This window comes from Peromyscus eremicus, chromosome 7, assembly GCF_949786415.1.
Source record: "Peromyscus eremicus chromosome 7, PerEre_H2_v1, whole genome shotgun sequence".
NCBI lineage: Eukaryota > Metazoa > Chordata > Mammalia > Rodentia > Cricetidae > Peromyscus > Peromyscus eremicus.
The window spans coordinates 104,492,646-104,508,718 of record NC_081422.1 but is presented as its reverse complement, the minus strand read 5'-3'; the positions used below and the strand labels follow the sequence as shown (position 1 = coordinate 104,508,718).

Genomic DNA, 16,073 nt, shown 5'->3' with positions numbered 1-16,073 from the left:
TAGAGCACTGGCTGCTCTTCCAGAAGATCCAGGTTCAATTCCCAGCACCCTCACAACAGCTCACAACTGTCTGTAACTCCAGTTTTAAAGAAAGAAAGAAAAGACTGTGTGATTCTGTTGAACGGTGCTTGCCTAGCAAATGTGTGGCCCTGGGTTTGATCCTCAGTACTGAGCTATTCCTTTGTATGTTTACACTGCATTTCGTTGTCATCAGTCCACATCTGAGTTGTTTCCAGCTTGGGCTACTTGTGAGCAATGCTGCCCAAAAAGTGGATTAAATTATATATTTGAGATCCTGTCCTTAATTTGAGAGAATATATACTCAGAATTGGAACTGTGTCATATGATAACCCTGGGGTGTGTGTGTGTGTGTGTGTGTGTGTGTGTGTGTGTGTGTGTGACCTTCAGCCACACTGAAGAACGCTGTTTTGTTTGCCACAATGGCTGCATCATTCACCCTCCCACTAATACACAAGGTTCTCATTTCTCGGCACCCGCACTAACACACTGCTTTCTGTAGCAGAGGATGCCTGGTGCAGTCTATTATTCATTTGTTTGCTCTGTTTGATCTGCTTTTGAGTTGTTTTTGTTTTGTTCTTGTTTTTAAGATGATTCCACTATGTAACCCAGGCTGGCCTCAAACTCCACAGCAATCCTCCTGCCTCAACCTTCCAAATGCTGGAATTACAGCTTTGAGTTGCCTTACTCTAACGATGAGTGGTATCCTAACACAAACAAACAAATAAATAAATGTGAATACTGGGGTTGGAGGGAGGTGAAGGGTGCTTACCGCTCCTGCATAAGAAGAGTTTCAGCTCCCAGCACCTACTTGATAGCTCACAACCACCCGTAACTCCAGCTGCAGGGGATCTGATGCCCTCCCTCTTTTGGTCTCCATAGCTACCAGGCATACACACAGTGCACATATATACATACAGACGAAACACTCACACACCTGAGATAACAATAAATAAATCTTTTTTCATGTGTGTGCTATTCCATTGTCTAACAGACGCCAATCATGGGTGAGTTAGGGTGAAAAGTTCCGTCCTCTGCGCCCTTTTGCTGGTCGACTGGCCGTTTGAATAGCTTTAATTTTTTTAATCACATTGGTTTGTGCCAGAGGGTGGTACATACACACCACAGCACATGTGTGGAGGTCAGAGGACAACTTTCAGGAGTCATTTCTCTCCTTCCACCATGTGGGTCCCAGGGCTCAAATTCAGGTCATCAGGACATCTTTAGCTACTGAGCCATCTCACCAGCCCCGATGAGTATCTTTTTTAAATTTTATTTTAATCTTTATTTTAGTACTAGAGATTGAACCTTGGGCCTTATGGAAGCACTCTACCACTGAGCTCTATGCCCAGCCCTATGTCCATCTTTTCTTTTTTCTCCAAGAGAGAGTCTTACTATGTGGGCCTGGCTGGCCTCAAACTCGCAGAGATCCATCTATCTCTTTCTCCCGGGTGCTGGGATAAAGCCATGTACCACCATGCCTGCTTGTGTCCATCCTCTTTAGAGTTGTTTGCTCAGGTCCTTTGCCCAGTTTTTAATCAGATTGTTTCCAAAGGGGTGATTTATATGAGTTCTTTCCACACTCTGAGTATTAGCTCCTGGCCTTCAAATCTTTGTCACACTCTTGTCCTCTCATATAATGTCTGACTTCATTATTTACAAGCCACCCAGCTCCCAGCTCTGTCCCTCCTGCCCCTTGCCACCCACTTCAGTCACTATGGCGCCAAGTTTGTTCACGCACACACGTGCACACACACTTCCAGCTCCTTCCCTGCTCTCAGTATACCCTCAGCCTCCTTGTTATTTGATCTCCAGCAGGTCTGACATCTGTCTGCTTTGCGTGGGCTCCACACACAGAGCCTTGTACTGCTCTCTCTAGCACTTTGTCTCTAGTGCCTGGAACAGAGCCTGACACACAGCAAGTGCTCAGTGAAAAGTTAACTAGTTTAACACACTGAAGGGTTAAAATCAGAAGCAGCAACAGACTTCTGTGACACACCGACACCCTCTCACATACACAAACACCCTTATACACATTTCTACATGCCCTCACAATCCTTACACACTCAGACTCCACTGCTGCCACACCAATACCCCCAGGCGGCCTGGCTCACACGGCCTTAGAGCTTGCTCTAGAACACACAATCTGGACTTTGTATGCAGACACACAACAGGCCATGGAAATGAGCCCTGATGAGGCTGTGCTGAGCTCCTGAATACCTCTGGTCCTGTGGGCTTTCCTACCCTGTATAGTCCAATCTCCTTCTGACCCCTCCATTCCCAGCCTCTATTTCCAGCCTCCACTCCCAGCCTCCAGGCCTTCCTCTCCATTGGGCATTGTTTTCCCTCCTGACCAAACCTATGAGGGACACCTCCTCTTGTTGTGCCCATGGAGCCCCACAGCCATGACTTCCACTGAGAAACTGGGGCCAAGGGTCCCACTGGCGATCACGTGTCACCCCAGCAAGGCCCTTGCCTTCTTCCTAGGGCAGAACACCTCGGTTTCTCCATCAGAGTCAAGTCTGTGGCTGATGGTCCTTCAAATCTGCCAGCCTGGGGACAAAGTCAGCTCTTGCCCTGCCCTGCATTCCTGCTGTCACTCAGCCAGGCCACTTCCTGCACTGGGCCTGAGCTCAGGCTTCAGTGACCCGATGGCTCAGGGCCGATGGCCTGTAGTTAGTTCATTGTTCAGACAGTGTGCTCATGGTCCTGGTGGGATGCTTGTGTTGAGTGGGCCAGCGCAACTGCAGCCTCCAAAGGGAGGCGTGAGGGTCGAGCGAAGGGAGGACAGCGAGGCTTCCTCTAGCTTAGGACGAGCGGAAGTGGGCTAGAGAGCAATGGAGAGGAAGGAAAGAAAGAAGGGGAAGGATGGAGGGAGAGAGAGGAAGGAAGGAAATCATTTATTCATAAGGCCATGGATGGGGACAGAAAGGCCATCACAGGTGGGCAAGCACATCCCAACAGGAGCCAGAAAAGGTACATGGTCTGGCTCACTCCCTTCCTTCCAGAAGCTCCGGACCTGGTGTCGGCATCACGGTTGGGAGACGCGATGTCCCCAGCTCGGCCTGCCCTGGGCTTCCTGAAAGGCAGCCACAGGTTATGGGAGAAGACAGTAGAACACCCACCGAGAGCTGGAGTTGGCAGGGACGGGGTGGGGACAGGGGCAGTGAGTGTTAAAGAATGACGTCTCACCTGTGAGAGGCTCAGCTGGCCATGATGTGCTTCACGAATGCTGGAAGGAAAGGGGAAAGGAGTGGCCGGGACTCCCGGGGGGCAGCCAGGGGTGGAGCTGGGTACATGACCCCTCCCCAGAAGACCCTGCTTTGCTGAGTCTCCATGACGGCTCCCCAGAAGTTTCCTACCCCAGCTGAACTGCGTCCCTATACCTCTTCCCCAGGAGACTGCCACCTGCTGAATTGGGTCATCCCCCTGCCTTCTCCCCAGGAAACCTCCATCCTGCTGAGCTCACCTTCATAGTTGATGCAGCCGTTGGAGTCTTCTTGACCCGCCATCAATTTCTCCACCTCGTCTTCAGTCAGTCTCTCACCTGGCAGGGATGGAGGTGAGTCACACCACCCAGAGGGTGACTGACGGGGGAGCCCACTGAAGCCCTCTGGATGGTAGGTTTGCCACCAGCATCGCTCCCAAGGTCATGGACAGCCATCACCCCTGTTTCCAAGCCCAGAACAACCAATCATAGGTCAAGAAGTGAGTGACCTTGCCCTTGAGATGGAGACTTGGGCCCTCTGAGCCTAGGCATCTTCACATACATATTGTCCTCTGTCCCTGCCAGGTTGGCAGGGGTCCCCCGCCTCTGACAGCAGTCCCTTGGGGGTAACCCTTTGAGACTGGTAGAAGGGTCCATGGAAGGGACAGAGACTTCTCCTTGCTCCATAGACAGTCTGAAGTTTTTCTTTTCTTTTCCTGTGTGTGTGTGTGCGCGCGCACATTGGTGTTTTGCTTGCATGTATGTCTGTGTGAAGGTGTGAGATTCCCCTGGAGTTACAGACAGTTGTGAGCTGCCATGTGGGTGCTGGCAATCAAAACCAGGTCCTCTAGAAGAGCAGCCGGTGCTCTTAACCACTAAGCCATCTCTCCAGCCCCAAATTTTCTTCTTCTTTCTTTAAAATTTTCTTTCTTTCTCTTATTTATTTGAGATAGGATCTCAGGTATCACAAGCTAGCCTCAAACTGGCTATAACTAGGAGTGATCTTGACCGTCTGCTTCCCCTGCCTCCATCTCCCAAGTGCTGGGAGTACATGCATGTACCAGTGCTGAGGATCCAACCCAGGATCCTAGGCAGCCACATTCCTAGCTGAAGTCTGGCACTTTCCGACTGTCCTGTCCTGTGCTGTTCACTGGCAAAGTACCAACTGTGGTGACTCCCACACTCTACATACACACACACACACACATGCACGCACGCACGCACGCACGCATGCATGCATGTGCAAACCCTAAGACCAGCATAAGGTTGAACACAGCAGTTGTTCAATAAATGCTTTCTGCATGAAGAAGTCACTTTGAGGAGTTAGGTGACCAGGTACCTGATGGTGGTGAAGACAGTGGGCGGTACCTAGGCCCCACAGATGTCACAGGTGTGTCACCTCCTTGGCCACAAAGAACAATGAACATCAGGACTACTAATCCCGGACTACCTTCCCGCCGTGTCTCCAGAGCTGTGCCCACCCTCGCTGTTTCTTCTAGTTTTCCTTCAGCCACACCTAGACGATATTTCTACCTCTTGCCGTTGAAGCACCTTGACCATCATTCTGTTTCAATGTCACGGATGACACACAGGCCCAGGGGCAGGTGACGCAAGGGTTTTCCCCAGGATTCCCCAGAGAAGGAGACGGTAGAGGAGGAGGCTGCCCTCACCCAGCGTAGCCAGCACATGGCGGAGCTCTGCGCCCATCACCGTGCCGTTGCCCTCCTTATCAAAGACCCGCAGGCCCTCCACGAAGTCCTCGTACGTGCCAGTGTCCTTGTTCTTGGAGATGTGCTGGAGCATGGGCAGGAACGTTTCGAAGTCCATCATCTTGGAATTGAGGTCTGCAGACAGTCTCAGGTGAGAGGATGGACAGGTACAGCCTTCCCCTGAGCCTAACACTGAGGGGCCATCCCTCTCCCGTGGTTCCTGCGCACTCTGACGCATGTGCTGTGCACAAAATGTGTCACCACCACAAGACACTTGGCAATCTACTGACAAACATGGTTTACATAGACCTTTGCCATCCCAAGTGGGTTCAAGGTGGGATCTGTTCTCTACTCCTTTCTCTCTCTCTCTCTCTCTCTCTCTCTCTCTCTCTCTCTCTCTCTCTCCCTCTCCCTCTCCCTCTCCCTCCAGGATCTTACTACATATCTCAGGCTACTCTGAAACTTACCATGTAGACCAGGCTAGCTTCAAATTTATGGCCATTCCCTTGCCTTTACCTCCCCAGTGCTGGGATTAGAGGTATGCACTACAACATCTTTATTTTTTAGGCTTTGAACATGTACCACCCTGCACTGTTTATGTAGTACCAGAGATCAGACCCAGGGCTTCAAGTAAGCTAGGCAAGTATTCTACCAACGGAACAACATCCCCAGCACCCCTCCCCCTTTTTGAGATATGGTCTCACTCTGTACCCCAGGCTATCCTGGAACTATGTAGCCTAGACTGGTTTCCAAGTCATGATGATTCACCTACCTCAAACTCTTGATTGTTGGGTTTGTTGGCCTATATTGCCACACCCAGGTTTCATTTCTTATAGACCTTACCCTGCCCCCCGCCCCTGTGGACACAGTTGAGCCCATCAGAGGCCTTCCCTGGACCTATGATGAGGGCCTGGGTGTCACTCTTTGAGTCAAGCAGCCAAGGTGAGGGAAGTTGACAAAGACCCACAAAGGGATGCTGAGGAGGCTAGAATCGGATAAAAACAAGCACCCATGTCCCCTGACAGACCCTTGCACCAGTTTGGATTCTGGTTAGTACAAGGGTCCATCCCCATGGCCAGGAAAGGTCCAGAATGCCCATCATGCTTGTCTCTTATCACCATGACCTGGTAGCCAGCCTTATATCCTCATCCCAGTAGCAGGAGAAAATCAGGAAGCCGGTCAGTGAGGTTCCCATGACACCAGATAGCCACCCACCCTGGCAGTCTCCCCTGGGCCTGGCACTAACAGGCAGGGTGTACTACCTTCCTGTTTGGGCTTCCCCAGGACACGGAGCACCTCTGCCTGGGTAGGATTCTGACCCAGAGCCCGCAGGACATCCCCACACTGCCCATACGTGATCTTCATCTCTCCCTTGGGTGTGCGGTCGAACAGTAGAAAGGCTTCCTTGAACTCTGTGGGAAAGGGCAGTGAGCTCTGGGTTCTCTCTGGGGGGCCCCCCCGCCACCCTCCCCACCCCACTGGTTTGAATTGGGAACCCCTCGTCCACCCCTACCACTCCCTGGGCTCAGGACTCTGCTCACCTTCAATCTGTTCAGGCGTGAATTCGATCTGCAAAGAAGTCCAAAGATTGGGTACTTTTGGGTCATCATGGGCCACCTAGGTCTCAGGCACTTGGCTGTGCCAGCCTGTCGTCATAGCAACAGCACAGCCTCTACCTCCCGGGAACTCATGCCGTCTACCTAGACACCCTCCTGCAGCTGCAGCAACTACACACACATCTGTCCAACCTATGTGTAATCAGATTTTAATATCAGTCAGGCCACGGAGGCTATGCTCAATGTCACAGTCCTGACCAAGCTGACTTTGAGGGGAGGAGCAAGCATACGGCTTCGGGCCAGAGGCTGTGTCAGCAGGGAAGCATGTGTGTGGGTAATCAAGTGCAAATGCTTGTGCACATATGTGTGTCTATCTCTCACAGATCCCCTTGGGGCCCTCAAGGCTGGACACTCATCCTCAAAGCCCTGCCTGTATCTACCCTTTACATTCTGCCTGTGGCCCCAAGGCAGCTCCCCCACTCCAGCACATATAGGGCTATGTAGCTTTCTGGTGACATAATGGGGCCACCCTGAGGTCAGGAGGCCTCCCGGGACCCAGTAGCCCCCTCCTCATCGGTTTCCAGTCTATTTTTATCACTGCAGTCACTCTCCCCAAAGTCAAGGTCACACCAGCGAATGGAGCTCAGGGAAGAGGGTATGACTGGCTCCTGAGAGTCCCCCACAACCTCCACAGTGCACAGCACTGTGCAGAAGGACACCCCATCCCTGTCACCTGCTGTGGGTGACCCTCTGATCTGAGGCTCAACCTAGTACTGAGAAAAAACACATCCCAGCTCTGGGAGCTCTCTGTGGGAAAACCTGGGGAGACAGGGCTCGCTGGCCTCTGGAAAAGGCTCTGTCTGTCCTTCTCTGCCAACTGGAGAGAGAGAAAGACAGAGAAGGGGGCCTTTTCATCCCTCTCTTTTGAGGCATAAATGTGTGCCAACCTCATGCCTGGATAATGCCACCATGGGTCTCAAGGTAGCTGCTGGAGCCTTACAAGGCATCCTCAGGACACATTAAGGGGCCTGAGGGTGACAGAGGAACCCACTCTAGGATACAGCAGTCTTACAAGTGGGGCCTCATGGTCCCATTTCACAGCTGAGGAAAGAAAGGATCAGGGCAGCTGAGGCGGAACTGAGCTGGAATACGAACCCAATGACCACAGGCAGGTGCCCCGGGAAGGGTACATGGCCAGATGGAGGCTCTGTAGCAGTGGCTCAGGGCTCGGTGGATGTGTGTGGGTGGAAAGGACTCTACAGGCCCCTCAAGAGGCGGCCAGAGCAGCAGTGGCCGCTGGCCAGCTGAGAGCAGGACGCAGGCTGCGTGCTGCTATGCGGATGCCACAGGTGGCGGGCATGGCTCGCTCTCCCAGTTTAGACTCTGGGCAAGACAACTGGGCCAGGAAAGGTCCGGTGCTGCTGAGCCGTGCTCCACAACCAGCTTCCCACACGACTTTCAGAGCCTCCCTTTCCAGCCTGTTCCTCCATTTTCCCAGTTAAAAGTGAAGCCCGGGAGGCTTCTGCCAGCTGTGGGCTTGGTGATCTTGGCAGGAGTGTCACCCAGCCTGGGCAAGGCCCTGATCTCCCCTACACACTACTCCACCTAAGGATGCTTGGTATGGACTTGAGACCCCTGCAGCCAGAGAAGGAAGAGCCCTGTTTGGTGGGGACAGCTGGCTCCAGGATTTCCTAAAGATGTAATCCAGAGAGAAGAACCGGGGGAGTTGGTTTTCATAATCACCAAAAACCATGCCCCGGTCCAGACTCAACTCTTAAAGTTCAGGGCCTCTCAGCAGCCTCAGGGGAGTCTGACCAGCTGTCTGACCACCATCCCTCCCCCTTCGGTCCTGCAGATGTCTGAAACAAGCAGGTCCCGTTTAACCTCTGCGCAGAAACTGCCAGCATCTAGGGCCTTATCCGCCGTGGCAGGTCCCACTCTGAGAGTCACTTATCGGCTCCGTCCCTCCTGCTACAACGAAGCTCCCTCACTCACCTTAATCTTGGAAGCGTCAAACTCTGCTTCCTTGGGGCGCTCGGGCTCAGGTGCAGCCGCAGGGGCAGGCGCAGGGGCTGGAGCTGCTTTGGGGGCAGCGGCCTTGGCGTCATCCTTCTTGGGCTCTGGCTTTTTGGGGGCCATCGGAGCTGTAACCACAGAGAGGTGGGAAGGAGGAAGGATGGATAGAGTAGGGTAGGTGAGTCTTCTGCCACCCTGAGCTTTATCTTACCCATATACCTCATGACCCCAGCCCCACCCCTACCATGCACAATAGGGACAGGGCCATAAAAGGGCATTGGCTCTGCTCAAGGGGCTATTTTGGGTCCTGGAGAGGGCATTGTTCAGGCCCAGGAATGGGGAGGGGGAGGGGAGGGTGCTCCATTCCCCCAGTCACCTGTTGGGGAGAGGGAGGGAGAGGGAGACAGAGGCCATTGCTCAGCCTGTGCTCTGAGCACACAGGCACACAGACACAGACAGACAGACAGACAGACAGACAGACACACACACACACACACACACACACACACACACACACACGGAGCTACTCTTCTGCAGACCAATAAGTTTTGGACAGGTAAAGGTTAGAAAAGTGTAAGTTGCATGCTTTGCACCATGGGGCTACAATGTCCTGAGGGACACTCTTGAGTTAAACTACACCTGAGCATCCCAGGTCCTGTGTTCAAGAGCAAGGCGGGGTAGATGTGGATCTCTGTCCAGGCCCCGTTCCAGGTAGGGGATCCCAGGCTGTGTGGGTGGTGGGAGGTCTCTGGACATTTGTATATATTGTCTGGGTGCCTCCGTGCCAGGGTCTGTGAGTGCCAGGCTGGGTCTGGGAGAAGGGTCTGTGTCTTGTCTTTGTGGGCCTGTTTCCAAGTGTTCACATTCATGTATGTCTGTGTGGGTCTGAGTGAGTGTCTGTGATGGGAGCCCTGTGTGTTTATGTCTAGGTGTTTAGATGTACTGGTGTATGAGTGTCTAGCTACAGCAGACAGCTGCAGCCCAGTCACAGGGTCCGTGACGCTCCCTCGAGGACTGTCCTCCATGCTAGTTCAACGGCTCCTTTTACAGCTCCTGCCAACCCCTGAGACTAGTGTCTCAAGTTTCACACCCTTTGCTTCTCTCTGCCCTCCCTATGATGCCCAGTGTCCATCTTCCCCCACATACTCCAGGGTCTGGCCTCTTGCTCATCCCTAGCTCCCCCTGTACCCTCTGTCTCTCCCTGCTTGCCCCTCCATTTGCCCCCTCTGAAGCTTTCTGCTGCCACTCCTCCCATTACTCCATGCTTCCTGCTACTCCAGGGGATCCTGCATCTCTGAGGGACCCCAAGGTGCTGGGCACGGTTTGCCCGTGGGCGCCAATCGAAGACTCTTACCCCTCAATGCCTACTCCAAAGGTTCACTCCCCCCCAGGGCACAAGCAACAGTGTCCAGCCCCTGGAACCACTCCCTTGGTCCCCTGCCCTTGGCAGATGGCTGTGACATAGCACAGCCTGGCTGGGCCACCACTTGGAGAAATGGAGAGACTGAGGTGGCATGAAGCCCTTCCAGCACAAACTCAGAGAATGAGGACATCTTGCAAACACATTGGGTTCTGTTCCCGCCTAGTGTCTGCGCATGTGGGGGGAGAAGGGGTGTTCCTAGTTATTTTTAAGTGCCTGAAGCCTTTGATAGAAACTTCAGAGGCAGCACCTCCCACCCTAAGCCCCAAGGGACTTCTCAGGCATGAAGAAGGGTATAACTCAAGCTGAGACAAGGTATAGAGGCTTCAACCTGGGGCACCCTACCATCTTCCTGCTGGATCTGGGGTCCTCCCATGTTGTCACTCAGCCTCCAAGGAAGGGATAGCAGTCCAGGGCTGAGTCGCCATGCCTGGCTGAAACACATTCCTCCCTTCATCTGGAGGGCAGAACACCCCACATCTGGAAATCTGACAACATCCGGGGCTGGAGGGGGGGGACAAGTTTTTCACTTTTCTTCCAGATGCTTGGCAAGAGTATTGAGAAAGAGAGAAGTGGGGGAGGGTCCACGGAGACATCAGAAATGCCACAAAGGAGAAGACAACCCGAGGGAGACAGAGAGAGAAACCTCTGTACAGCCCGACTGCCCAGACCTGCTGACCCTTAGCACTGCTACCCCCTCCCCCAGCATAACTGACTCTGTTGGTGGTGTCATCCACACACAAGCACAGCCAAGACGCTACCCAGATCCCTCTCACTTACCAGGGCAAAACTGAGGCCCAGGGCTGAAGATGTACACACAGGGTGACCCAGACTTCCTGTCCCATTTCATCTACCCTAACACTGTTATCCTTCAGAACGCAGCTCAAACAGAGTTAAGTGCATAGCAGGCCCACCCAGGCCTCAGTTTCCAGGCTGTGATCTGTATTAAGGGGCTCATGTCGTCAGAGCCTCATGGAACTATCTTCCTCTCGCTGGGCTGGTGAGAGGGAGAGGTGTCTTGATCCCATGGCCTCATACATAGGGCAGCTCATGGAGAGAAAGTACATAGAACTCCTTCCTTCCCCCCCAGGGCTCAGATGGGGCTAGCCTCTGCTCAAACTCTGACTCTGAGCTTGGCCTGCCAGTTCCTGGAGTAGCAGTACCCAGGCTTGTCCACAGGAGAACTTTCCACACTATGACAGGTATCCAGCCCTCAGCAGGGACTCTTCGACACACACACCCCGCCAAGGCCAGCTTCTCTATAGCCAATGGAATTGGCTGGCTAAAGCCAGTAGTGAAACCATGGTGGGCAGGTGGGCAGGTAAGGGAAGAGGGCAGGGAGGACAGGCTATACCAAAACTCAGATCCCCGGTCCAAGCTGTTGCTTTATGCCCTCCAAGAAGGACAGCTGAGCAGACAGGATTCTGGAGGACTTGAGGGGCCTGGAGAACTAAAGGGTGGTGGTCTGAATCCCCTCCCCCACAAGCTCTGACATCCGAGCGATGGCCCAGCTGATGACAAACTGCAGCTGGGTTCCACAGCCCTGGGCGAGGAGGGCAAACACCTTGCTTTCCTTTGCCCACAGGCCCTGGGCCTGGGCAGGAAAGCCCGGGACACAGTGGCCTCTTTTTAGGCCCTTCTCAGTTCCTTTAGACCAGGCCGTTTCCTCTCCCTGGTGGCCATGTACACCCCTGGTCTCAGATGTTAACCCCTTCGAGACTCCCCTGCTCCCCCTTCCCTGTCTCCCCACCCTTGTCCCTGTACACCTTAGTAACAGTTTGCCTCTCACAGGTGTGACCCCCACTTCCACGAGTGACAGCTGTCCCAACAGGAACTTTCTTCCACGGTTGTATGTGGACCAGAGCCTGGTCCACAGCAGGCAGACCCTCAGTAAATACTGGATGAACCAATGTCTCAAGTTTCTAAGTTTACCCACCTGTCAAAGGCTAAACTCCCCCCAATAGCTAGGCATTACCAGGTATACCTGTAATTGAGACACTCAGGAGACAGAGGTAGGACATCTGTGACTACATAAGTGAATTTGAGGCTAGCCTGGTGTACACGAGACCTTATCTAAATCAATATATAAAGAAAAAATTCTTTTAATTTAAAGCCCTGGTATGGTAGTGCATACCTTTAATCTCAGCACTCAGGAGGCAGAGGCAGATGGAACTCTGAGTTTGGGGTTAGCTTGGTCTATGGAGCAAGTTCCAGGACAGCCAGGGCTACACAGATAAAACCTGTGTTGAAAAACCAAATAATAGATAGATAGATAGATAGATAGATAGATAGATAGATAGATAGATAGATAGATAAGTAAATAAGGACAGGAGGAGGGCTCAGCAGGTGAGAACATTTGCAGAGGTCCGAGTTTCAGTTCCTAACACATCACACCTGCCTGTAGCCGCAGCTCAAGAGAATCTGACATATTTTGTCCTTCACAGGTTATACATAGGGCATACACTCGTACACTCATACATACACACACATAAATAAAAATAAATCTAAAGGAAAAAATTAAGTCCTAAGCCCATCTTTGGAGGTAGGGAGAATGGAGGGGCTTCCTGAATGACTGATACAGTCTAATGACTACAGAGCCTCCACCCCCAGAGCAATATGGAGCCAACGGCCCTCAAAACCACCATCCGCTTACTGTACCCCTCCTCTTCCAGTGCCCAGTTCCTGCTGCTCACAGTTCCTTGCTCCCCAGCTACTGATTGAAATCCCTGTCACAGCCTAGAAGTAAGGGTAAGGTGGTGGGTCAGGTAGACGGTGACCGTAATGACTGGCCAGCAGGGGGCATAGAAGTGACGGGAACCAGCAGCCTTTGGTCCCCAAGCCCAAACTCTAGACTCCTAACCCAGACCCTAAAGCTGAAGCCTGGAAGCCTAAACCCAGACCCCAGACCAAGGGTTCACAGCCTGAACCCGGACCCCAAAGCACAGCACACCTAGGACCCAGGCCCAGATCTTGAGACTCCCATATCCTGAATCCAGACTCCATGTCCTAGAATGCCAAATCTTAAACCCAGAATTCTTTGTTTTCTTCCCCTTTGATTTTTCCAGACAGGGTTTCTCTGTGTAACCTGGGCTGTCCTGGAACTCACTATGCAGACCAGGCTGGCCTTGAATTCAGAGATCCTCCTGCCTCTGCCTCCAAAGTGCTGGGATTTCCACCACCACACAGCAGGATGAAGAATTCTAAAACCAGATCTGAGATCCAGGATTCAAGACCCCAGACTGTAAATCCAAACCCTAGCCTCAGGTCAGGCAGATGTCGGCTTTCCACGTGGACATTGCCTGCTGCTTGGCGTGGACAAGGGAGGCTATGGGGAGCCGTGTAAACTCTTGGCAGTTGGTGGTGGGTGCTTGGCAGACGTCCCTGTCAGTGTTCAAAGGGCATGAGGAATGCCCCTCATCCTATCAGAGCCAATATGGGTAGCTAAGAATATGGTGGCCACATGGGAAAGAGGGTTGACTGTCCCTTGGGCCCAAGAGCCAGAAGCAGGGAAGGAGGGTCAGGCTCCCCACGTGTCCTTGTCCCCCAGCCACAGGCTCCACAAGCAGTCCTGGCCTTTCTGGGCCCGCCCCTCCTGGCTTACAGCCTCGGGGCTGGGATGCAGGCCCACACTTCCCGGAGGAGTAGTCGAGAACGTGGCCTGGGCCAGACCCAGAGCCTTAGAAGTAGGTCAAGTGTTGCTGTATAACAGGTCCTGGGGACCCCGTCATGGCCCAAGCAGACCCACACAAATGTGTGTGGCCAGAAATGTGAACTCATGACCATATGTTGAGTCCTCATCAACACAGACCCTTAATGGGGTCCCCGGGTCCCGGCTCAGTTGCACAGATGGAGGATTTGTGTCCCTGGGAGGTGTCAACCGGCAGTCAAAAGGACTGAGAGAGCAAATGAATGTATGAGTATCTGTACCATCCTACGGCCTTGGGTGAAAGTCTGACTCCAGGAGGACTTCCCAGCAGGACTGATCAGCCACCAACAGGATGTGGCCTGCTTCCCATGGCACAGCCCCAGGCCTGGAAAAATGGAAAACGGTACGTAAGGGGGAGGCAGAAAATTCTCTGTGCTCTTGAGAGCCACCCTGGGCTCTGTCCCTCCTGGCCTCAGTTTCCCTACCTAGCCAACGGACAATGATAAGTAGATGATGGTGGGTTCTGAGGGCAATGTCTACTCTAAGCACCGGCCCATCCTCACCACCACACACAGGCAACGCTGTCCTCGGGCAGGCCAAACACAACTCCCAGGCCCCTCCCTTTGCCCACTGTGCTGACGGGGACCAGATGCTCCAGCCTTGTGGTTCTAGGGGTGGGGGTGGTAGGGCCCAGCGGGCTGGCAGGCAAGCCCTGGGTTTGGCCTGGGGACCTATAATCAGCTCCTGCCCCTCTGATCCCGGCCCAGGACTGACGCTTTGGGGCTGTGGTGTCCTGGCCGGCTGTGGCCATGGCCGCTATATTTGGGAACCTAATTCAGCATGAAGGAGGAGGTAGCAGGCCAGAGTCTCCAGGGCCTAGGGCCTCATGGGGGACATTGTGGGGACAGCAATGTCCAGACTTGGTCCATTATGGATGGAAGGCACATCCCTGTTTTCATGAACTAGTCTGGCTTGAGGGACCTTGATCCTGCTCCTCACAGCTCATCCACCCAAGGAGAGGCTCTGAAACTATGTTTGAAAATACTGACACACACATACCCACGCCCCTGGATCCAAAGAATAGGAATGCAAGCTGGGTTTCTGCAGTCTAAGCGAATGAGAAGGGGCTGGGAGCGGTCAAGGGTGAATGGAGGGCTGGGAAGACCGCTCAGAGGTAAAGTGTTTGCTGTATAACCATGAGGGTCTGAGTTCAGATCCCTAGACTCCACATAAAGCCTGGACACAGTAATCCCAGTGTCCCTATTGGGAGATGGGACACAGAGACAGCTTGGAAGCCTGAGGACCTGCCAGCCTGGCACACACAGAAGCAGGTAATAAGAGACCCTGCCTCAAGCAAGATAGAAGGTCAGGACCAACCCCAGAGGTTGTCCTCTGACCTGCACACATGTGCCATGGAATGCAGGCACCCATGTTCCACACATGAACATCAGATGCACACTCGCTCAAACATTTTTATTTATTTTAATTAATTTTTATGTGTATGGGTGTTTTGCCTGAATGTATGTGTACCACATGCATGCCTGATGCCCACAGAGACTAGAAGATGATGGCATTGGGTCCTCTGGAAGAGCAGCCAGTGCTCTTAACTGCTGTGCCATCTCTCCAGTCTCCTGCAACTTTTTTTTTTTTTTTTTAAGAGTGAATGGAGCAGGAGAAAAGCTGGTATAAGGAATGATGCTTGGGGGAGAGGGGTCTGGCAGAGAGGATGGGGTCTCAACATGCTAGTTAAGGTAGCTGAGAAGGTGGCCTGGGTTGGGATTGAAGGGCTTGAGGCATACCTCTGAGCTCAAGTCCCTCAGCCTGACTCTGGTGTAGCTTCCGACAGGGTCCAGCCCCTCCCCCGCAGCAGGGCCTGTGACCGCCCTGAACTGCTTTGACATTCCCTGCCATCACGCCAAACCCTGTTCTCTCCCACCAGCAGTCTCCCAAAGAGCAAATATTTATTGTCCTTGGAAGAAAAAAAAAAAAAAAAAAAGAAGAGTCTCCTTTTAGAATCCTTGGAAGAAAAAAAAAAAAGAGTCCCCTTTTAGGATCGGGGTCTGGGAGCTGCTATATTTGAGGTTTAAGGGCTCAGCAGTGGCCTGAGATGACCAGAAACCCCCTGGAAAGAATGAGGGAGGGAGAAAGAGATGTCACTGTGAGCTGGTCTTGGAGAAGAAGCTGATGACTGCCCAAAACTGCTGAGCTGGGCCTCTGCCCAGCTTTGGACCCAGGACTACACCTTCCCTCCCCTTGCCTCTGTTTCCCTAAGTCTTTCCCAGATCAGGAGTGAATGTGTACACTGCCCTGAGGTGTGAATGTGTGTGGTTGTTTGTCGTCTGTGGTTTATGTGTATGTAACCATGGGCATGAGGGTGGGGCCACATGTGTGATTGTGTGGGAGTGTGTGATCTTGTATGTTTGTATGTGTCACCAGGCTGTGACCACGCGTAGGTCAGAGTACGTCTGGGTGCTCCTGGTCGTGTGTGCATGTCTATCTG

At 52.9% G+C, this 16,073-nt stretch overlaps 1 protein-coding gene across 1 annotated transcript; it reads right to left on the bottom strand.

Annotated features, from left to right (window-relative positions):
- Positions 1-3,221: 3,221 nt before the first annotated feature.
- Myl3 (myosin light chain 3) lies at positions 3,222-8,630 on the bottom strand. Its single transcript, XM_059267128.1, has 6 exons — positions 8,487-8,630; positions 6,477-6,504; positions 6,198-6,347; positions 4,897-5,070; positions 3,488-3,565; positions 3,222-3,250 (listed from the first exon to the last, which is right to left on the bottom strand). The coding sequence occupies exons 1-6, from the start codon at positions 8,628-8,630 to the stop codon at positions 3,222-3,224; spliced, it is 603 nt and encodes a 200-aa protein (XP_059123111.1).
- Positions 8,631-16,073: the final 7,443 nt, after the last annotated feature.

Excerpts from the sequence above, each read along its gene's own strand:
- Myl3 (XM_059267128.1), bottom strand. The coding sequence starts at position 8,630 with ATGGCCCCCAAAAAGCCAGAGCCCAAGAAGGATGACGCCAAGGCCGCT. Across the intron at positions 3,566-4,896 it reads CCATGTGCTGGCTACGCTGG|GTGAGAGACTGACTGAAGAC; the intron begins GTGAGGGCAGCC and ends CATCCCTGCCAG. Across the intron at positions 3,251-3,487 it reads CGGCTGCATCAACTATGAAG|CATTCGTGAAGCACATCATG; the intron begins GTGAGCTCAGCA and ends CTTTCCTTCCAG.